We start from the raw sequence: 23,377 nt of genomic DNA on the forward strand, positions 1-23,377 counted from the left end.
TTTCAACTAAGGAGGATGGGGTCAGAACGGAAGCTCTTCCTTGGGGGTATTGCGGTGGGCTTCACGGAAGAGGTGGCCACCCTGATGCAGGTGATATTGACAGAGTAGGGTGGGTGGGGTGCATTCTGACTAAGAATACAGCTTAAGGAAAATTACCTGACCGAAAAAAATGAAATGTATAAGAGGAAAAATCAGCTATGGTTTGGAATGTACCTTAAGTCCAACAAGGAATTGAACAGAACTGATCATTGGCCAGAATCTTCTCAAGTCCTTCAGAGGTCAGAAGACGAACAAAGCATTTTAACAGGGAGTCTCTTAAACTTAAGAGATGGGTGCCTCTGACCTCAGCCTCCCACGTGAGAGCAAAGGCTCTCAAGCTCTAACTTGCACATAAGTCACGTAGAGATTTTATGAAAAAGTAGACTACTGTTCAGTAGGTCTGGGTGGGACCTGAGATTCTGCATTTCTAAGAAGCTTCCAGGTGACGACCATGGTCTAGAAGACGAGCCCAGCCACAGATGTGACGCTTGCAGGCCCCAGGGGGCCAAGCTCATCTGTGTGCAGCAGGGGAGGTGGGAGCTTGGCTACGTGGCTGGGCGTCCACGTTCCGTCCCGTAAGCAAGGCCCTACAGGACACGGGGCAGACCCAGAGCTGGAGGGCAGGGCCTCAGCCTCCAGCACAGCGCAGTCTTGCCTCAGGTCCTAACGTGTCAGGAGTGGGTGGATTAAGGTTTAAGAAAATATTTTATATGTTTAGAAGAGTTGAGAGTCATTCTTATTTTTTTAGGGAAGAAATTGTATTTAATTAGATTAATTAATTCATCATTTTAAGTTGAAGTATAGTTGATTTACAATGTTGTGTTAGTTTTAGGTGTACAGCACAGTGATTCATATATATATATTCTTCTTCAGATTCTTTTCCATTATAGGTTATTACAAAATATTGAGTATAGTTCCCTGTGCTATAGAGTAGGTCCTTAGTGGTTATGAGAGTCACTCTTTAAACATCAGAATCTTGGAGTGTACAGTGAAGGGAGGCCGAGTGGCTCCGCGAGCTCCTCTCTCTCCACTTTCCCATAGAGAAGCCCTGACTGGCCGCTGAGGGCGAGCCACACACACGCCCTCACGCCCGGCGAACCCGCGCGGTCAGTATCATAGGACACAGGCTTTGCCGCAGTTCATCTTCCTCCCTGTGTACTTTCCGTTTGCCTTCCTGGAATTCTGCTGCATCACAGAAGCTGGAAGTTCCGATGTTCCATTGAACTCACGATGGAAAGTCTTGACTTGACCGGTCAGAGTAATGAAAGGCAGTCATAGAAATAAAGATTATTCCGCAGAAGGAGAAGGAGCTGGAAAACGACCAAAACGAAAGTGCCTTCAGTGGCATCCATTGCTAGCAAAGAAACTTCTTGACTTTTCAGAAGAGGAAGAAGAGGAAGACCAAGAGGAGGATATTGATAAGGTTCAACTTCTTGGGGCCGCGGGTCTAGAGCAAGATGGTGAAACTGAAGATGATGAATCACCAGAACAGCGAGCCCGGAGACCAATGAATGCATTTCTCTTATTTTGCAAACGTCATCGCTCTCTTGTACGTCAGGAACACAGGAACAGGCTTGATAACCGAGGTGCTACCAAGATACTAGCTGATTGGTGGGCTGTTCTCGATCCAAAGGAAAAGCAGAAATACACAGACATGGCCAAGGAGTATAAACATGCATTTATGAAAGCAAATCCTGGCTACAAATGGTGTGCTACCACAAACAAGCCTGTGAAATCCCCAACATCCACTGTCAATCCACGGGAGAAACTGTGGGCCTTCCCATCTGACTCTTCAAGAGCCTTGCCAAGCCCCAAGAAAACAAAGCCTGAAGAAATGCCTCAGCTTAACTTTGGGATGGCTGATCCTACTCAAATGGGAGGCCTGAGCATGCTGCTTTTAGCTGGAGAACATGTTCTTGGTACACCAGAGATATCCTCTGGCACTTGCAGGCCTGATGTTTCAGAATCCTCTGAATTGCGTCAGGAGTCACCATTATTTCAGTTTGCCGAGATATCTTCAGGTACCTCCCACCCTGATGTTCCGTCAAAACAATGTCAAGCATCAGCCTTGTTTCAGTTTGCAGAGATCTGTTCGAAGACTTCACAGTTGGGCGGTGCTGAACCTGTAAAACGCTGTGGAGAGTCTGCACTCTTTCAACTGGCAGAGATGTGCCTGGCATCAGAGGGGGTGAAAATGGAAGAATCAAAGCTAATAAAAGCCAAAGAATCAGATGGCGGAAGAATTCAAGAACTGGAGAAGGGCAAGGAAGAAAGAGAAATGAAAATGGAGAAAATAGATGAAGCCAGGTTCCAGAAAGAAGCAGAATTTGAAAAATCAGCTAAGGAAAATGTAAGAGATTCTAAGGAATTAAGAAATTTTGAGGAGCTGCGAATGGATGATATAATGGGTATAAAAATGGAAGCTCCTAAAGCAATTAAAAAGGAAGAATTAGAGGAAGATCAAAAATGTAGTCACTTCCCTGATTTTTCTTACTCTGGCAGTAGCAAGATAATAATAAGCGATGTTCCCAGTAGGAAGGATCACATGTGCCATCCTCATGGCATTAGGATCATCGAGATTCCCACAGCGTTAAGCAAACCAGAAAAGCTAAAAAAGGAAAAGAAGAAAACCAAAATGGATCGACAGGGAAATGATAAATCCACACCCAAGAAGACTTGCAAAAAGAGGCAGTCCTCGGAATCTGATATCGAGAGTGTCATGTACACCATTGAAGCTGTTGCAAAGGGAGACTGGGGCATCGAGAAGCTTGGAGATACCCCTCGCAAGCAGGTGCATACATCCTCGAGTGGCAAGGGAAGCATTTTGGATGCCAAGCCACCAAAGAAGAAAGTGAAATCAAGAGAGAAGAAAATGTCAAAGGAGAGATCCTCAGACACCACCCAAGAGTCAAGACCTCAAGATTTTATCAGTATTTCTGCCAGCAAGAACATTTCTGGTGAGGTCCCAGAGGGTATAAAAGCAGAACCTTTGACCCCTACGGAGGATGCATTACCACCCAGTCTATCGGGACAGGCCAAGCCTGAGGACAGTGAGTGTCACAGAAAAATAGAGACTTGTGGCTCCCGGAAATCTGAGAGGTCTTGCAAAGGTGCTCTTTATAAAACCCTGGTGTCTGAGGGTATGCTCACCTCTCTGCGAGCTAATGTTGGCAGAGGGAAACGAAGGTCAGGAAAAGGAAAGTCCTCTGATCATGAAGAGTGTTGGCATGAAGAAAGCTGGACATTTCACCAGAGTGGGACCAGTGGAAGCAAGAAGTTCAAGAAGACAAAGCCAAAGGAAGACTCTCTCCTTGGCTCAGCAAAGCTGGATGAAGAATTTGAAAAGAAATTCAACAGCCTCCCTCAGTATAGTCCTGTTACATTTGACCAGAAATGTGTACCTGTCCCAAGAAAAAAGAAGAAGACCGGACATATGTCCTCAGAACCGACCCAAACCAGCAAAGGTCCTTTCCAGTCTCAGAAAAAGAACTTATTCCACAAAATTGTCAGCAAATACAAGCACAAAAAGGAGAAGCCTAATGTTCCGGAAAAAGGAAGTGGGGATAAATGGTCAAACAAGCAACTCTTCTTGGCTGCCATTCACCCTACAGAAGCCATATTTTCAGAAGACAGAAACACCACAGAGCCTGCTTATAAGGTTACAAATGCCCCATCCATTCCCAACACTCCAGAGCCAACAAGGGCGCAAGAACCCTTGGTGGGCAGTCAAAAGAGAAAAGCAAGGAAAACCAAGATCACACACCTTGTCAGGACAGCAGATGGCCGGGTATCACCAGCAGGAGGTACTTTGGATGACAAACCAAAGGAACACCTGCAGAGGAGTCTTGTTAAGGTGACCGAGACAGGCTGCAATGACGAATGCTCACACAACCGAGAGGCCACGGAGACGCGGAGCAGCACCCCGGAGATGCCCGCCGTGTCTGCGTTCTTCAGCCTCGCTGTGCCGGCCGAAGTGGCTGCCATGGAACATGCATAGAAGTCAGAGATCAACTCCGCTCCCCCATGATGGACAGCCAAAAGAAATGCCCCCGACTCCTGTACTTATTTCTTGCGCTGACCAGTGAAGCGCCCTTTAATTGTAAAACATTGTGCTTTACCTACTACCCTAGCCTTGTCTTTATTGAGAGATGCTAGTGAGTCCATGTGGTGGCAGATAGAGACAGCAAACAAGTGCTTGTTGCCCTACACGGCCCAGATTCACTTGAAGCAGAAGTTGGCACCCTGGGCCAGTTTGTTCTTTCAGAACCCAGAGTCTTTGAGGGTGATGTTGTCTGTCTGATAATGAGCAGAAATGGGATGATCCTAGAGCTTTGCTTTCTATGGAAGGCTTTTGATGGTAATAGGTGGTAACTTGGTAAAAGGCTGCCTTTACTGTAGCTCATCCAGCATCTCTTTTGCCAACCAGAGAGTGTGAAACTAGTTTCATATATTACCTAGTTATTCTTTCAAAACAAAAACCAAAAGCAAAAAAACAAAAACTGACACACTGCACTAGTTATTATTAGATATTCTTAGTCTTTTTTGTACATGGAGGTTTATGTTCTAAGATGGTTTATATAATAGGCTATACCTACATTTACATTGTAGAATAATATTAAAAAGCCTCTTCCAGAGACTCCCAAACAGCACGGGCAGGCAGATGTACCGCTGTTAGCGGTGTATGCTCGGCCTTGTGGTCCATATATTCTGCACTTTTATATTTGCCACCAGAGTGGTAGTTTGCTGGCACAAAGAGAAAGAGAGAGAAGAAGAAAAATTACAGTTCTTACAAGCAGAATTTTTTTCTTAGCCTTGAGTGACCAAGAAGAATTTGCTTGGGTCCAATTGTGGCGAATATTTTCCCAGACAGGGGAAGAGTCCAGCAGATTACAGATTACTGATGTTTTCATGCCTTGAGGATTCTTTTATTTTTACACAAGGGTCTGAGTGACCAATGGATCGTTCATACAGACAAAAAAAGAAAAATAGTATTCAGAAGTGACCTTAGGATTACTTCACTATTCAGAACACATTGAAGACACACTCACTTTGTGTGGTCTTTGAGCTACAGCCCTTTTACATCCATCCCAGACAGACTGGACGGGTAGCAATTGCTATGCACAGCCTAATTGGCACTGCAGGTGTTTAGAGCCATTTTGAGTTTTTGTGGTTACGGAGGTATTGATGAGGGAGGTGTGCCTGACCAGAGTGGGACTCGCAGTTATAGATCCACCTGCAAGTTTCCTGTTTCCTTTTCATGTTTTGTTGCTTTTGAACATAAAACCAACCATACATATGCCAGTGCAACTGGATTAAGTGGCTTAGAACATTCAACATATTGACTCCATCACCTGACGTTCACAGTATCTTGTTTCTTAGCAACAGATGCAAAGTGATAAATCAAAATTAGTCTTCGGCTACAGATTTTACAGGGTATTTGTTCCATAGCACAAAGTATTTCCCCACTCTTGCATCACAGCACAAACTACCAACTTTTAAGTATTGGATTCCAGCAATAATTTTTACTGGTTTTCAAACTGGCGGAATTTTGATAGTGTTAGTTCAAGTTTGAAACTTTTGAATTAGATCTCTAAATGGTGACAGTTTACAAGGTTTTATCTAGCTATCTTATTTATACTTGACTGAATTGTAATGATGATTTTTTTTCTCATTGTAATTTGACCTAATAGCCATACCAAAAAATGACTCTATTAGTACTGACTAGGTTTAGCTTTTCACGGTTGTAGATGTTACTTCAGTTTCGGTGCTGGAAAATATGTACAACATACTAACAGAATTGAAAAAGAACAGAGAGATTTGGGCTTTTTTTTTTTTCAAAGCAGGTAAAGAGGGCATCAGGGCATTGGAACGGTGTCCTCAAAAATGCATATTCCTTGTGGGCATGGAGGAAGAAGGAATTAGTAAGCAAGGTTAATCAGAGGCAGAAGCTTAGCCCCATTCACACAGAAATAAATCAGGTGAGCAACCCCAGATTTTAGCATGATATTTTTACTACGATGCTGTTGTATTAATATTTTCTAAATTTCGAAACACAAAGTGAATGTTTGAAAATTGCTGGGTCCCAGTGTTGGTGGCTGTTGGAGTTTCTGGACCACTTGCTAGCAGTGATTTAAAAATTATAATTAGCTAAAATCCAAAAAAATAAAAAATAAAATCAACAACAAAAGTTGTTTGGTGCAGAACATGCACCTTGACAATGGCACTAACTTGTTATTCTCTAGAACATGTTAGAATAGGTCTATTTTTGCCAGTGCCCTCTCCTCCAGTCCTCTGATTACATTTCACTAGAGTTCCTTAACAGAGTGCTGTATATTCATGGGACCTTTCTTAAAAAGAAGCAAAACAAAAGATGACTTTTTTCTATGTGATTAATATATCTTACTTGATCTGCTTTTCCTAAACCTCAGTGGCTTTTCCCTTAGGCAGGGGTCGGGGTGGAGGGCGACCTACTGGATACGACTGTTTTCAGGTACTTTAGAAAAAAAAAAAACCCACCTTTTTGTAGACATGCTTAATTTTTAAGCGGTTAGGCACTGAGAGTAGCAGAAATCCTGCAAAGTTCTATAGTCTTTTAGACACTCACCTTGTCATTTCTCTGAGTAATGTCTTGATTTCAAAAATAGTGCTTTTCTCATGCCCTGAATCCACTGGAGAGGGGTGTTGGTATTTTCAGGTAACAACATTTGTGAGCACAAATATTGCAGACCAACATGTAGTACCCTCCCCCATTTATCATTTTCATTTCACTTCTCTCATTCTTTTTTATTTTAGAAAATCATATTGCTATGGTGTGTACCTTAATCTGCCAGCAAACACCATCTACACTAACATTTGTCCCACAAGCATCCTCAAGAGAAAAAGTTGTTGCACCTTATATATATTTCAAGCAAACCAAAATATGATGCTCTTCTGCCTTTGTTTTATTCTAAATTGTTGTATCATATCTTTCTGAAACCATTCTGAATCTAGTTGAAATTCTCAATATTTATGCTTTTACCTTAATTTCTAGATTCAAACCTGTATATAAATCTTTGGAACAAAATTGTCCTAGCCCTTCTCTGTGTTGCTGGAAGTGGATGATTTAGTCTCAGATGGAGACACAGTACTGTTCCAGTTTTCTTTAGCCTTTTATTTATTTAGTTATTCTGGGTATTTTCCTATGTAATTTTGAAGTGTGTAGAGTATACTATAGTTACTGAAGCTGCAGCTCCAAGAAGCTGAGTGAAAGAGAGAAAATACTGTAAGACGCCCTTCTTAAGTGTTTATTTGTTTGGATAACTGTAATGAGGCCAGGAAAAGGCAAAAGGTCCCACAGCCACTTTGAAGACACAGGTTCTTATCCCCAAACTAGGTTAGGTCCCAGATTTTAGATGAAAATGGTGAATTCTTTAAAGCCCTCTTTTTTAAAAGGATATATCATACCATTGTAATTCTGACAGTCTTTTCCCCCCCGAAAATTTATTTATTTAATTCCGTCAGATGAGCTTTCTACCAGTGCCCCCTCAAAGCCATGCTCAACTCATTCCCACGTTATCACTGTTATTATAGTTCCTGCCATTCAAACTGCTGCCGAGAAAAAAAGTGATCGAACACTGTGAACAAAATGAAGCATCTGAACGGGTCTGGTTATTTAGAATCCAACTTGTGTAATCCCTGTCACTCTCTTATCAAGTCAGATGCTACTCTGCCTGAGTCATAGAAAATTTTGTTTGCACTCTGTAGTCCTTGGCTCATCCTCTGGAAATGTTTGCACCTATGTAAAATCTCAAGCAGATTATAAATCGATACAGCACTAGGAGTAAGCTGAAAACTGAATGACATGTTTTGTTTATACAGTTCCGGGGGAGGGATGGGGAATATCAAGTAGCTCTGTTCCAAGTTTGGCATTTGGCATTAATGTGAAGCAGTGGGACCATGCTGCCTGTTAAACTACTGTATGAATCCTAAGTGGTCTGGAGACCAGCAGCTGGAGGCTGGAGGCCAGCATCCATACAGCAAAGGGGAAGCATCGCCGCTTCTTGGGGGAAAAGGAAGGAAGTCGTGCAAGGCCTGGAGTCATCATTTGTAAAGGGGAAGTCGGGGTGTACGTGATGCTGTGAGAAGGTTCACCTTTGATTGCACTGCTTCACAGAGCCCTCAGATAAGGCCAATCCTAATGGGCTACCTCGGCTTTAACGGTTAATTCCAGTAAGTCCTGTTTGAAAGGTTTGTCTTTTTTTGCTTCTACCGTCAGGGCCACTGTTTTCCACTGCAGTGTTTTGACTTCCCAAACCACCTTCTCCAGAGAGAACAATGTATTGCTGAAAATGGGCAGTAGAAGCAAATGCTCTTATTACATTTGACCTATAAAGTATTCAGAGTGACTGTTAGGTGGGAATTAAAATTTAGCTTTCCCCACATAGGATCTTGTTTTGCACCTTATAAAGAGTGTACTAATTGTTAATTAGGGGTTGCTTTTATTTAGACAAGCATTCCCAAAGAATTAGATTTGGATTTTGTGTTTCTTTGAGTTTGGGGATTTTTTATTTTACAGTTATCTTATTTAGATTGACTAACCTCATACTTACAATAAAAAAAGAAACAGTGGTTCAGTTCATCTTACCAGATATGTCTGGTGATGTATTCAGAGTCTGATGGACTGCTTTGCTTTTATATAGTTTGGAAGTGATAGTGAAGTTTATTATACCCCATATTAAATGACCTTGTCCTTTTCACTGGGGACATTATCTTACATTTTAGAAACAGAAGCAGCAAAAGAGTGAACAACAAGACAAGTACATTTGATTCCCCTCATACACGTCCATCTGTTTGTGCTACGCTTTCCTTAAAAATATCAATATACATTTTCTTCACACATACAAAAAGTTTCCTCTCCTGGCCAAATTTTATTTGTGGTGGTATGATTTATAATAATAACAGAAAAGAGGAAACCTTGTACTTAGAAGTTCGGTGGCCACTGTTTCCTTGTTGCAGTCAGTGGTCAAAATTGATCCTGCCCTGAAGTTGATCTTTTTTATTTATTTATTTATTTATTTATTTATTTATTTATTAGTTTCTGCTTAATAACAAAGTGAATCAGTCATACATATACATCTGTTCCCACATCCCTTCCCTCATGCATCTCCCTCCCTCCCACCCTCCCCATCCCACCCCTCCAGGCGGTCACAAAGCACCGAGCTGATCTCCCTGTGCTCTGCGGCTGCTTCCCACTATCTATCTACCTTACGTTTGGTAGTGTATATATGTCCATGCCTCTCTTTCGCTTTGTCACAGCTTACCCTTCCCCCTCCCCATATCCTCAAGTCCATTCTCAAGTTAGGTCTGTGTCTTTATGCCCGTTTTACCCCTAGGTTCTTCATGATATTTTAAAAAAAAATTCCATATATATGTGTTAGCATACGGTATTTGTCTGTCTCTTTCTGACTTACTTCACTCTGTATGACAGACTCTAGGTCTATCCACCTCATTACAAATAGCTCAGTTTCGTTTCTTTTTATGGCTGAGTAATATTCCATTGTATATATGTGCCACATCTTCTTTATCCATTCATCGGATGATGGACACTTAGGTTGTTTCTATCTCCGGGCTATTGTGAATAGAGCTGCAATGAACATTTTGGTACATGGTCTCTTTTTGAATTATGGTTTTCTCAGGGTATATGCCTCGTAGTGGGATTGCTGGGTCATATGGTAGTTCTATTTTTAGTTTTTTAAGGAACCTCCATACTGTTCTCCATAGTGGCTGTACCAATTCACATTCCCACCAGCGGTGCAAGAGTGTTCCCTTTCTCCACACCCTCTCCAGCATTTATTGTTTCTAGATTTCTTGATGATGGCGATTCTGACTGGTGTGAGATGATATCTCATTGTAGTTTTGATTTGCATTTCTCTAATGATTAATGATGTTGAGCATCCTTTCATGTGTTTGTTGGCAGTCTGTATATCTTCTTTGGAGAAATGCCTATTTAAGTCTTCTGCCCATTTTTGGATTGGGTTGTTTGTTTTTTTGCTATTGAGCTGCATGAGCTGCTTATAAATTTTGGAGATTAATCCTTTGTCAGTTGCTTCATTTGCAAATATTTTCTCCCATGCTGAGGGTTGTCTTTTGGTCTTGTTTATGGTTTCCTTTGCTGTGCAAAAGCTTTGAAGTTTCATGAGGTCCCATTTGTTTATCTTTGTTTTTATTTCCATTTCTCTAGGAGGTGGGTCCAAAAGGATCTTGCTGTGATTTATGTCATAGAGTGTTCTGCCTATGTTTTCCTCTAAGAGTTTGATAGTTTCTGGCCTTACATTGAGGTCTTTAATCCATTTTGAGCTTATTTTTGTGTATGGTGTTAGGGAATGATCTAATCTCATACTTTTACATGTCCCTGTCCAGTTTTCCCAGCACCACTTATTGAAGAGGCTGTCCTTTCTCCACTGTACATTCCTGCCTCCTTTATCAAAGATAAGTTGACCATATGTGCATGGGTTGATCTCTGGGCTTTCTATCCCATTCCATTGATCTATCTTTCTGTTTCTGTGCCAGTACCACACTGTCTTGATTACTGTAGCTTTGTAGTATAGTCTGAAGTCAGGGAGCCTGATTCCTCCGGCTCCGTTTTTCGTTCTCAAGATTGCTTTGGCTATTCGGGGTCTTTTTTTTTTCCAAACAAATTTTGAAATTTTTTGTTCTAGTTCTGTGAAAAATGCCACTGGTAGTTTGATAGGGATTGCATTGAATCTGTAGATTGCTTTGGGTAGTAGAGTCATTTTCACAATATTGATTCTTCCAATCCAGAAGCATGGTATATCTCTCCATCTATTTGTATCATCTTTAATCTCTTTCATCAGTGTCTTATAATTTTCTGCATACAGGTCTTTTGTCTCCTTAGGTAGGTTTATTCCTAGATATTTTATTCTTTTTGTTGCAATGGTAAATGGGAGTGTTTTCTTGATTTCCTTTTCAGATGTTTCATCATTAGTGTACAGGAATGCCAGAGATTCCTGTGCATTAATTTTGTATCCTGCTACTTTACCAAATTCATTGATTAGCTCTAGTAGTTTTCTGGTAGCATCTTTAGGATTCTCTATGTATAGTATCATGTCATCTGCAAACAGTGACAGCTTTACTTCTTCTTTTCCGATTTGGATTCCTTTTATTTCCTTTTCTTCTCTGATTGCTGTGGCTAAAACTTCCAAAACTAGGTTGAATAAGAGTGGTGAGAGTGGGCAACCTTGTCTTGTTCTTGATCTTTGTGGAAATGGTTTCAGTTTTCCACCATTGAGGACAATGTTGGCTGTGGGTTTGTCATATATGGCCTTGATTAGGTTGAGGAAAGTTCCCTCTATGCCTACTTTCTGCAGTGTTTTTATCATAAATGGGTGTTGAATTTTGTCAAAAGCTTTCTCTGCATCTATTGAGAGGATCCTATGGTTTTTCTCCTTCAATTTGTTAATATGGTGTATCACATTGATTGATTTGCGTATATTGAGTAATCCTTGCATTCCTGGAATAAACCCCACTTGATCATGGTGTATGATCCTTTTAATGTGCTGTTGGATTCTGTTAGCTAGTCTTATGTTGAGGCTTTTTGCATCTATGTTCATCAGTGATATAGGCCTGTAGTTTTCTTTCTTTGGGACATCCTTGCCTGGTTTTGGTATCAAGGTGATGGTGACCTCGTAGAATGAGTTTGGGAGTGTTCCTTCCTCTGAAATTGTTTGGAAGAGTTTGAGAAGGATGGGTGTTAGCTCTTCTCTAAATGTTTGATCGAATTCGCCTGTGAAGCCATCTGGTCCTGGGCTTTTGTTTGTTGGAAGATTTTTAATCACAGTTTCAATTTCAGGGCTTGTGATTGGTCTATTCATATTTTCTATTTCTTCCTGATTCAGTCTTGGCAGGTTGTGCATTTCTAAGAATTTGTCCATTTCTTCCAGGTTGTCCATTTTTTTGGCATAGAGTTGCTTGTAGTAATCTCTCATGATCTTTTGTATTTCTGCAGCGTGAGTTGTTACTTCTCCTTTTTCATTTCTAATTCTATTGATTTGAGTCTTCTCCCTTTTTTTCTTGATGAGTCTGGCTAATGGTCTGTCAATTCCTTAAGTTGATCTTTATGCACAGAATTAGTTACTGTGAACATTACTACTCTTTCCAGAGATTTTCTAATAACTTGGGCCAGAACTGGTTACCGAGGAGCAAGGACCTAATTCCATGCCTCCACACCCTCCCACTGCACCGCACCACACGTCTTACCTCACAAGCTCTAACCTAAATCACAGAGGCACGCGTTTCGTGGACTAACCATCACATCCCCTGGCGGCCTCAGGGGAGTGCTCACGTCCACTGACACCTCCCTTTAGTGCGTCAGCTCGTAGTGGCAGAACTGGGGTGGGGGAGGTTTGTGATCTGGAGCTCAGCACATGCTCGGCAACATGTTTCTCATTTCCTTAGCATTCATGGCTTGCTCTCAGGAATCTGTCGAAAAGGAATAAAAACCACCTGAGAGTCCACATTACCAGATTATGAACTTTTCCCATAGGTTTGAATTGCTTACTTACCTATTATAAATTAACCACAGCTTCATTTGGCCACCAGGTCTTAAGTCTGTTGACAGTTTTCAGCATGACCGAATTGCTCATTTTTCTTGCTTTCAGAAATTGGCTTGGTTGTCTTTAGAGTTGGTGTAAACGTGCCATGTAATAAATGATTTCCACTTAATGGTACAACAGAATTATTGGTTTCTTAGATGTTTGTGTAGTAAAAGTCAATATACACGTTTATATAATTTCTTTCCTCAAAATCTTATACTTAATTTAATTTCTAAAAATTGCACATGTAAGTCATGTGTATAACATGCTAAAGTACTTTAACTGTGATCTTAAAACTGAATAAAAAATATTTAATAGAAAATCAGAATATTGGGCTTCCCTGGTGGCGCAGTGTTTGAGAGTCCACCTGCCGATGCAGGGGACGCGGGTTCGTGCCCCGGTCCGGGAAGATCCTACATGCCGCGGAGTGGCTGGGCCCGTGAGCCATGGCTGCTGAGCCTACGCGTCCGGAGCCCGTGCTCCACAACGGGAGAGGCCACAGCAGTGAGAGGCCCGCGTACCGCAAAAAAATAAAAAATAAAAAAAAACTCAGAATATTTTAGTATTGCAAGAGTTCTGCAGCTCTTAATAGTTTGTAAATCCACTATCTCATTTGTAATTAACATTCTCAATTCTCTTACTCTATGCCTTTTTATAAGGGAATAGTTAAGACAACTTTCTTTGTTGAAAAGGGTATAAGGTATGACAAAGCCCTGAGATATTTCAGGAAATTGTATTTATTGAGAAACTGACCAAGAACCCACATTTTTCCCTGTTACTGTAAGAAGTCTCCAGAGAAAGATTTTCAAAGACTGTCAGTTCAGTATTCACTGGAAGAAGTCTGGCTATTTTGATCCCTAACTGAATTTACATAGATCATCTACATTTGAACATTCAGAGGTACTTAAGAACATTGCTTTTGTTCTGGACCATATGATGTATTTTAAAATTTAAAGTTGAAACATAACATATAGTGCTTCTTTGCAAATATGAGTCCAAATAAGAACAGAAATCAGTCACTGTAGAAAAACATGTAGCCCAACAGAAATCTTGACTGGGCAAGGAAGCTTCACCTACTTCACCTAGGGACGAACCCGCGTCCCCTGCATCGGCAGGCAGACTCTCAACCACTGCGCCACCAGGGAAGCCCTGAAAGGAATTTTTTATCCAAAGTTTATAATGAGTGTCTACAAATCAGTGAGAAAATTACAAATGCCCAGTTTAAAACTGGGCAAAAGATAAAGACAAGTTATTCACAGAGCAAACTGTATAAATAATAAATCAACACATAAAAAATGTTCAACCTCACTAGAAATCAGGGAAAAGCCAATTTAAACATGAGATCGTATTTTTAACTTCAAATTGGGGGGGAAACCGAAAGAGGGAGTGTTGAGGAAGGATTTGGGAACCAGTTCTTTACATATAGTACTGATAAGGTTGTAAATTTCAGGGAAATTTGTGAAGGAACATTTCAAAAGTTTATACATCCAGCAGTTCTACTTCTATAAATCTTTCCTAGAGATATGTGTACCTGTGTGAAAATTTATATTTACAAAAAAATATTTTCTGCTGCGTTGTTGGCAATGACAAAAAATTAGAAGGAACCCAAATTCCCATCAATATGAGTGGTTAAATGACAGTAGAGCCATACTCTAGAATGCTCAGCTTCCAGTAACCAGAATAAGCTCGACCAATGTGCACTGATGTGAAAAATTTCCAAGATACATCTTAACCCCCTTGGTAGTATTCTTTTTTTTTTTTTAAATTTAATTTATTTATTTTGGGCTGTGTTGGGTCTTCGTTTCTGTGCGTGGCTTTCTCTAGTTGCGGCGAGCGGGGGCCTCTCTTCATTACGGTGCGCGGGCCTCTCACTGTCGCGGCCTCTCTTGTTGTGGAACACAAGCTCCAGACGCGCAGGCTCAGTAGTTGTGGCCCACGGGCCTAGTTGCTCCACGGCATGTGGGATCTTCCCAGACCAGGGCTCGAACCCGTGTCCCCTGCATTGGCAGGCGGATTCTCAACCACTGCGCCACCAGGGAAGCCCCGGTAGTATTCTTCATATCTTAACATGTGCATACCTATGACACATAAATTCCATGTCTAATTTTCTGTCCTACAAACCTACGAAAAGCTACAGACTTCTGATCAATATCCCCCAAACTATTGTCAATTGTAAGAAGTATGTCCAAAAGAAAAAAAAAGAATCAGAAATCTGTTCAAAACCAGCAGATTTTAAAGAACTTATTATCCCCTCACCCACCTCTGTTCTGCTATAGCAACACTGGAAGACTGCAACTAGGAAAGAGAGCAAGCCTAACTCCCACCTCAAATCTTGTCTCTCAACTACAGGGTATGATGAAGTCATTTAAAAAATATATTTAAAGGAGACTGAACCCTTAGGTGAAAGACCCCAATAAGTTATTTCCCTAAAATAGACAGTAAATAAAGACTTTGGAATGCGTTGCAGTGGAAAGATGTGAAATCTCTTTCTTTGGGTCTTCTTAAAATTATCACATTCCCACATATGTCTGCAGTGTTTTAAATATTTTCCATTTATGTAGTAAACATTGAAAGACAGAAAGACAGAGGTTATTTCCAGCTAGATGTTATCCTTTCCCCCCAATGGAACTATGCTTTCCTTTCTAGACACATGAGCTCTCCTTTTTCGAGTCTGAGATTGGAAGTTCTCATGGTTGAATTGTTAACACATTTATCTTTATTTGGGTTGAGTTTGATCCAGCTACTCTGAAGACTATGGTTTCTTCACTAAAAATTGCTTCCATTGTAGATTTATCACCTGGTTGGCAAACGCTGGATAACTTCAGGCACAAGAACATTACTCTGAACCTGGGTGTGGTCAGTGAGATAGAAACCAACATTATTTTTTCCTTCATGATATGAAATATACTCTAACTTTACTCCCAGGGTTTTGTCCAAAAAGCTCATAAAACATAAATTGACTCTGCCCTTCAGACTCCCATGTTCTCCTCCAGTCTACACAGCAAAGTCTAAGTTCAATTACACCAAGACTGATGCCAAATTTCAAAAAACGAGAGCACCCTCCATTTCTGCTAGTGCCAGGTGTGTTGTTCCAGGTGCACAGAAGTATCTTAAAAAGTCTTAGTAAATCTCATTCTACAATAAATAATTACTCAACAAGTTCTCTCTGGACCAGGGTATACTAAGCCAGTGTCTGCTTTCTATTGCAGGCGAAGAAGTTTGTGGTCTTTCATGGAGCTTCCATTTACCAACCTGGAAATGGCATTCATTTTATTGGCTTTTGTTATCTTTTCCCTCTTTACTCTGGCTTCCATCTACACTGACCCGGATGAGAGGAATGAAGGTAAACAGAGAGAGCTCTTCATAAGAGTCCCCATTTCCTTTCCCCACCCAATCATCTTTCTTTGATTTGGTTTAGTTTCTATTCTGTATGTGAGAATGAGTTTGTTTTGGGGTGTGCTGTGTGTGTGTGTGTGTATGAGAGAAGGGAGACAGAGAGACAGAGAAAGAGAGTTTTATTAAATGGCCTGAAATATCTACTGTGGCATTTTACCATTATTTATTAAGAGAGGTTTGGAAATGGAAACGATTATTCACATGACTTTTAATCCCAGAATTTTGCAGGTCTTATGCCCTGAATTTTATATCTATATCTATATCTATATCTATATCTCTCTATATATGTATATGTATATATATAATTTTTCTTTCACCATCCTCCCATCACTGCCCCTCATCCCTGTCCCCCATCAGAAACTTAAAATGTGCAAAAAGCACAATATCTTTCAAAGTCATTAAAGGTAATTTTCACAGGCTAAATGCAAGTTCACAAGAAACAAATTCCATTATCGTATACATATATGGTGTGTGGAGGTGTGCGCTTTTGTTCAACTATAAATAAGAAGGAAAAGAATTAAAGGTTTTTTCCTAATGAGCTCTTGTCAAAGCCCAAACTTTCAAAAAAAATGTAGAAGCGTTTAAAAAACTCAACACCACATGTTTGCTTAATGCCAGTCATAACAATTATTAGCAATAATATGTAATTTAAATGGCAGTTCTTGGTATTTCACTGTAGTTCAGGTCCTACCAAATTTCACACAAAATTAATGGTGACTGACCATTTTTGAGGGCAAAAATTATATATATATATATATATATATATTTATATATATATATATGGCATATGGTAAGGAAATAATATATGTTTGTAGAGAATAAGATAAAATCATAAAAAGAAATCTGTGCTTCCTAAAATTGTGATACCTCTCCATGAATTTTTGGCTGTGAAAGAAGTGCTCTCTGTAAAAGACAATAGTATTCTCTGTCTTATAAACATACTACACTTACAGAAGTAGAAAACAAGAAGCCACAGTAAACAGACATTTAATTTCTGCTGACATGAAGATTGGGAAGCGTAACTGGAGTCCGTAAAGTCTTTTCCATGCTCCATATTGTTTTAGTTTAAAATGGGTTTGGCTGAAAGAAAGAGTAAGAGCAAAATTGCAGTTACTTTAACTAGATGATAATGTCTTTCTCTCACACATAAAGGAAGCCTGGGGGTAGAAGTTCCCTCCTGACACGACTCCCTGGTATCCTGGACCCAGGCCACACTGTCTTGGTTCCCTCCCATCTCCTATGGCAGGTCCCATGTCCGGCACTGACCCAGCTGGCCCATCTTCCACTATCATCTATGCATGCCTGTCAGCAAGAAGAAGCAAGAGGGCACACCTCTGTCTTTTAAGAGCGCTCCCAGAACCTACACTCACCACTTCCCTTTGGCCAGAATTTAGTCCACGGACATCCCGAAAGGAAAGCTGGGAAATGTAATAGTTATTCTGGGAGGCGTGTGCGGAGCAAAAACTTTGGGTTTTGTTCCTAAAGGAAGAGGGGTACAACCAGCAGTGTCTGCCAGACCCGTAGACTCCTAACCATGCATTCACTACGGGGCTGGTAGTCATGAAATTGGGGAATATTTGAGCTAGAAGGAATGTTAAGAGAGCATCTGATTTACTGATGCTTAACCAGAACTGAATATCAGAAAGGCACCTCATACTTGGGGCCCATCACAAACCCAGCAAATACGCATTTCTGGGTGTCCCACCTGGCCACGTGTCTTTAAACAAGATCCCCTACCCCCCCCCCCCCCATTTTTCTAGCTTTCTTCTCTGGTTAAGAAGCATTGACCAACTATTCATGTTTCAGATGTGACAACAGAGACCCACAAATGTTTAGTGAGTTTCTCAGGTGCTCAGTTAATTAGCAGAAGAGCCAAAACTAGAGCACAGACTCCCCGTTGCAGGTTCCTGCCCCCTCTCTGCACTCCCATGACTCCTGAGTTATGATCCATGGACACAGACAGCCAGAAGACTGGGCCAGTCATAGACATTGACCTTTCCTTTACACTTCTGTATTCCGTTTTTCATAAGTTCCTTTTTCTTCTGCTCTATTCCTCCTATATCTGAGGTCTACTTTCCAAGCTAAAGCAATTCCTCCATTTGAATACTGTTCACTAACAGAACTAGACCCAGCTGCCCAAGAATTCTCATCGAAGAACACCCTTGCTTCCCTTCGTGACCACCAGGTCGGTGCCAAGCACAATTTTGCATGAAAGTACAAAATGTATACACTTTCCTAAATGTGGTAAGACCCAGGAGTAAAATCCACCTTCATTAAAATTGCAGGGATATTTTCATCTCCTTTCTGGCACAAGCAGAGAATTGCAGGAGCCACAAAAATAAACTTAAGAGAGGCAGATTTAATTTCACATGTGTATTTAAAATCTGATAGACTCAGCTATGGGCAATGGAGAATCTAAATCTGAATGGGACTCAGCTCCTATGTCAGGGAGCTGATTGTCTCATGGAGGATTCAGTTGTATAACCAGAGCCGACCCAGTGAATGCGCTACCAGAGTTTTCAACTAAGGAGGATGGGGTCAGAACGGAAGCTCTTCCTTGGGGGTATTGCGGTGGGCTTCACGGAAGAGGTGGCCACCCTGATGCAGGTGATATTGACACAGTAGGGTGGGTGGGGTGCATTCTGACTAAGAATACAGCTTAAGGAAAATTACCTGACCGAAAAAAATGAAATGTATAAGAGGAAAAATCAGCTATGGTTTGGAATGTACCTTAAGTCCAACAAGGAATTGAACAGAACTGATCATTGGCCAGAATCTTCTCAAGTCCTTCAGAGGTCAGAAGACGAACAAAGCATTTTAACAGGGAGTCTCTTAAACTTAAGAGATGGGTGCCTCTGACCTCAGCCTCCCACGTGAGAGCAAAGGCTCTCAAGCTCTAACTTGCACATAAGTCACCTAGAGATTTTATGAAAAAGTAGACTACTGTTCAGTAGGTCTGGGTGGGACCTGAGATTCTGCATTTCTAAGAAGCTTCCAGGTGACGACCATGGTCTAGAAGATGAGCCCAGCCACAGATGTGACGCTTGCAGGCCCCAGGGGGCCAAGCTCATCTGTGTGCAGCAGGGGAGGTGGGAGCTTGGCTACGTGGCTGGGCGTCCACGTTCCGTCCCGTAAGCAAGGCCCTACAGGACACGGGGCAGACCCAGAGCTGGAGGGCAGGGCCTCAGCCTCCAGCACAGCGCAGTCTTGCCTCAGGTCCTAACGTGTCAGGAGTGGGTGGATTAAGGTTTAAGAAAATATTTTATATGTTTAGAAGAGTTGAGAGTCATTCTTATTTTTTTAGGGAAGAAATTGTATTTAATTAGATTAATTAATTCATCATTTTAAGTTGAAGTATAGTTGATTTACAATGTTGTGTTAGTTTTAGGTGTACAGCACAGTGATTCATATATATATATTCTTCTTCAGATTCTTTTCCATTATAGGTTATTACAAAATATTGAGTATAGTTCCCTGTGCTATAGAGTAGGTCCTTAGTGGTTATGAGAGTCACTCTTTAAACAGCAGAATCTTGGAGTGTACAGTGAAGGGAGGCCGAGCGGCTCCGCGAGCTCCTCTCTCTCCACTTTCCCATAGAGAAGCCCTGACTGGCCGCTGAGGGCGAGCCACACACACGCCCTCGCGCCCGGCGAACCCGCGCGGTCAGTATCATAGGACACAGGCTTTGCCGCAGTTCATCTTCCTCCCTGTGTACTTTCCGTTTGCCTTCCTGGAATTCTGCTGCATCACAGAAGCTGGAAGTTCTGATGTTCCATTGAACTCACGATGGAAAGTCTTGACTTGACCGGTCAGAGTAATGAAAGGCAGTCATAGAAATAAAGATTATTCCGCAGAAGGAGAAGGAGCTGGAAAACGACCAAAACGAAAGTGCCTTCAGTGGCATCCATTGCTAGCAAAGAAACTTCTTGACTTTTCAGAAGAGGAAGAAGAGGAAGACGAAGAGGAGGATATTGATAAGGTTCAACTTCTTGGGGCCGCTGGTCTAGAGCAAGATGGTGAAACTGAAGATGATGAATCACCAGAACAGCGAGCCCGGAGACCAATGAATGCATTTCTCTTATTTTGCAAACGTCATCGCTCTCTTGTACGTCAGGAACACAGGAACAGGCTTGATAACCGAGGTGCTACCAAGATACTAGCTGATTGGTGGGCTGTTCTCGATCCAAAGGAAAAGCAGAAATACACAGACATGGCCAAGGAGTATAAACATGCATTTATGAAAGCAAATCCTGGCTACAAATGGTGTGCTACCACAAACAAGCCTGTGAAATCCCCAACATCCACTGTCAATCCACGGGAGAAACTATGGGCCTTCCCATCTGACTCTTCAAGAGCCTTGCCAAGCCCCAAGAAAACAAAGCCTGAAGAAATGCCTCAGCTTAACTTTGGGATGGCTGATCCTACTCAAATGGGAGGCCTGAGCATGCTGCTTTTAGCTGGAGAACATGTTCTTGGTACACTAGAGATATCCTCTGGCACTTGCAGGCCTGATGTTTCAGAATCCTCTGAATTGCGTCAGGAGTCACCATTATTTCAGTTTGCCGAGATATCTTCAGGTACCTCCCACCCTGATGTTCCGTCAAAACAATGTCAAGCATCAGCCTTGTTTCAGTTTGCAGAGATCTGTTCGAAGACTTCACAGTTGGGCGGTGCTGAACCTGTAAAACGCTGTGGAGAGTCTGCACTCTTTCAACTGGCAGAGATGTGCCTGGCATCAGAGGGGGTGAAAATGGAAGAATCAAAGCTAATAAAAGCCAAAGAATCAGATGGCGGAAGAATTCAAGAACTGGAGAAGGGCAAGGAAGAAAGAGAAATGAAAATGGAGAAAATAGATGAAGCCAGGTTCCAGAAAGAAGCAGAATTTGAAAAATCAGCTAAGGAAAATGTAAGAGATTCTAAGGAATTAAGAAATTTTGAGGAGCTGCGAATGGATGATATAATGGGTATAAAAATGGAAGCTCCTAAAGCAATTAAAAAGGAAGAATTAGAGGAAGATCAAAAATGTAGTCACTTCCCTGATTTTTCTTACTCTGGCAGTAGCAAGATAATAATAAGCGATGTTCCCAGTAGGAAGGATCACATGTGCCATCCTCATGGCATTAGGATCATCGAGATTCCCACAGCGTTAAGCAAACCAGAAAAGCTAAAAAAGGAAAAGAAGAAAACCAAAATGGATCGACAGGGAAATGATAAATCCACACCCAAGAAGACTTGCAAAAAGAGGCAGTCCTCGGAATCTGATATCGAGAGTGTCATGTACACCATTGAAGCTGTTGCAAAGGGAGACTGGGGCATCGAGAAGCTTGGAGATACCCCTCGCAAGCAGGTGCATACATCCTCGAGTGGCAAGGGAAGCATTTTGGATGCCAAGCCACCAAAGAAGAAAGTGAAATCAAGAGAGAAGAAAATGTCAAAGGAGAGATCCTCAGACACCACCCAAGAGTCAAGACCTCAAGATTTTATCAGTATTTCTGCCAGCAAGAACATTTCTGGTGAGGTCCCAGAGGGTATAAAAGCAGAACCTTTGACCCCTACGGAGGATGCATTACCACCCAGTCTATCGGGACAGGCCAAGCCTGAGGACAGTGAGTGTCACAGAAAAATAGAGACTTGTGGCTCCCGGAAATCTGAGAGGTCTTGCAAAGGTGCTCTTTATAAAACCCTGGTGTCTGAGGGTATGCTCACCTCTCTGCGAGCTAATGTTGGCAGAGGGAAACGAAGGTCAGGAAAAGGAAAGTCCTCTGATCATGAAGAGTGTTGGCATGAAGAAAGCTGGACATTTCACCAGAGTGGGACCAGTGGAAGCAAGAAGTTCAAGAAGACAAAGCCAAAGGAAGACTCTCTCCTTGGCTCAGCAAAGCTGGATGAAGAATTTGAAAAGAAATTCAACAGCCTCCCTCAGTATAGTCCTGTTACATTTGACCAGAAATGTGTACCTGTCCCAAGAAAAAAGAAGAAGACCGGACATATGTCCTCAGAACCGACCCAAACCAGCAAAGGTCCTTGCCAGTCTCAGAAAAAGAACTTATTCCACAAAATTGTCAGCAAATACAAGCACAAAAAGGAGAAGCCTAATGTTCCGGAAAAAGGAAGTGGGGATAAATGGTCAAACAAGCAACTCTTCTTGGCTGCCATTCACCCTACAGAAGCCATATTTTCAGAAGACAGAAACACCACAGAGCCTGCTTATAAGGTTACAAATGCCCCATCCATTCCCAACACTCCAGAGCCAACAAGGGTGCAAGAACCCTTGGTGGGCAGTCAAAAGAGAAAAGCAAGGAAAACCAAGATCACACACCTTGTCAGGACAGCAGATGGCCGGGTATCACCAGCAGGAGGTACTTTGGATGACAAACCAAAGGAACACCTGCAGAGGAGTCTTGTTAAGGTGACCGAGACAGGCTGCAATGACGAATGCTCACACAACCGAGAGGCCACGGAGACGCGGAGCAGCACCCCGGAGATGCCCGCCGTGTCTGCGTTCTTCAGCCTCGCTGTGCCGGCCGAAGTGGCTGCCATGGAAAATGCATGGAAGTCAGAGATCAACTCCGCTCCCCCATGATGGACAGCCAAAAGAAATGCCCCCGACTCCTGTACTTATTTCTTGCGCTGACCAGTGAAGCGCCCTTTAATTGTAAAACATTGTGCTTTACCTACTACCCTAGCCTTGTCTTTATTGAGAGATGCTAGTGAGTCCATGTGGTGGCAGATAGAGACAGCAAACAAGTGCTTGTTGCCCTACACGGCCCAGATTCACTTGAAGCAGAAGTTGGCACCCTGGGCCAGTTTGTTCTTTCAGAACCCAGAGTCTTTGAGGGTGATGTTGTCTGTCTGATAATGAGCAGAAATGGGATGATCCTAGAGCTTTGCTTTCTATGGAAGGCTTTTGATGGTAATAGGTGGTAACTTGGTAAAAGGCTGCCTTTACTGTAGCTCATCCAGCATCTCTTTTACCAACCAGAGAGTGTGAAACTAGTTTCATATATTACCTAGTTATTCTTTCAAAACAAAAACCAAAAGCAAAAAAACAAAAACTGACACACTGCACTAGTTATTATTAGATATTCTTAGTCTTTTTTGTACATGGAGGTTTATGTTCTAAGATGGTTTATATAATAGGCTATACCTACATTTACATTGTAGAATAATATTAAAAAGCCTCTTCCAGAGACTCCCAAACAGCACGGGCAGGCAGATGTACCGCTGTTAGCGGTGTATGCTCGGCCTTGTGGTCCATATATTCTGCACTTTTATATTTGCCACCAGAGTGGTAGTTTGCTGGCACAAAGAGAAAGAGAGAGAAGAAGAAAAATTACAGTTCTTACAAGCAG

At 41.8% G+C, this 23,377-nt stretch overlaps 2 protein-coding genes across 4 annotated transcripts; both read left to right on the forward strand.

Moving 5' to 3' along the window:
• The first annotated feature begins 1,300 nt into the window (after positions 1-1,300).
• LOC132486642 (HMG box transcription factor BBX-like) lies at positions 1,301-4,036 on the forward strand. Of its 2 annotated transcripts, XM_060094129.1 has the most exons (2): positions 1,301-3,503; positions 3,594-4,036. In XM_060094129.1, exons 1-2 carry the CDS (start codon positions 1,301-1,303, stop codon positions 4,034-4,036), a joined length of 2,646 nt encoding a protein of 881 aa, XP_059950112.1. The 2 variants fall into 2 exon arrangements, with proteins under 2 accessions (XP_059950112.1, XP_059950103.1); XM_060094120.1 differs by having other exon boundaries at positions 1,301-4,036.
• A 15,806-nt stretch (positions 4,037-19,842) lies between these two features.
• On the forward strand, positions 19,843-22,608 carry LOC132486649 (HMG box transcription factor BBX-like). Of its 2 annotated transcripts, XM_060094154.1 has the most exons (2): positions 19,843-22,045; positions 22,136-22,608. In XM_060094154.1, the coding sequence occupies exons 1-2, from the start codon at positions 19,843-19,845 to the stop codon at positions 22,606-22,608; spliced, it is 2,676 nt and encodes an 891-aa protein (XP_059950137.1). The 2 variants fall into 2 exon arrangements, with proteins under 2 accessions (XP_059950137.1, XP_059950127.1); XM_060094144.1 differs by having other exon boundaries at positions 19,843-22,608.
• Positions 22,609-23,377: the final 769 nt, after the last annotated feature.

Source organism: Mesoplodon densirostris, chromosome 1 (assembly GCF_025265405.1).
Source record: "Mesoplodon densirostris isolate mMesDen1 chromosome 1, mMesDen1 primary haplotype, whole genome shotgun sequence".
NCBI lineage: Eukaryota > Metazoa > Chordata > Mammalia > Artiodactyla > Ziphiidae > Mesoplodon > Mesoplodon densirostris.

Bases quoted from the DNA above. Each gene is read 5' to 3' on its own strand.
- LOC132486642 (XM_060094120.1), top strand. From the start codon at position 1,301: ATGAAAGGCAGTCATAGAAATAAAGATTATTCCGCAGAAGGAGAAGGA.
- LOC132486649 (XM_060094144.1), top strand. From the start codon at position 19,843: ATGAAAGGCAGTCATAGAAATAAAGATTATTCCGCAGAAGGAGAAGGA.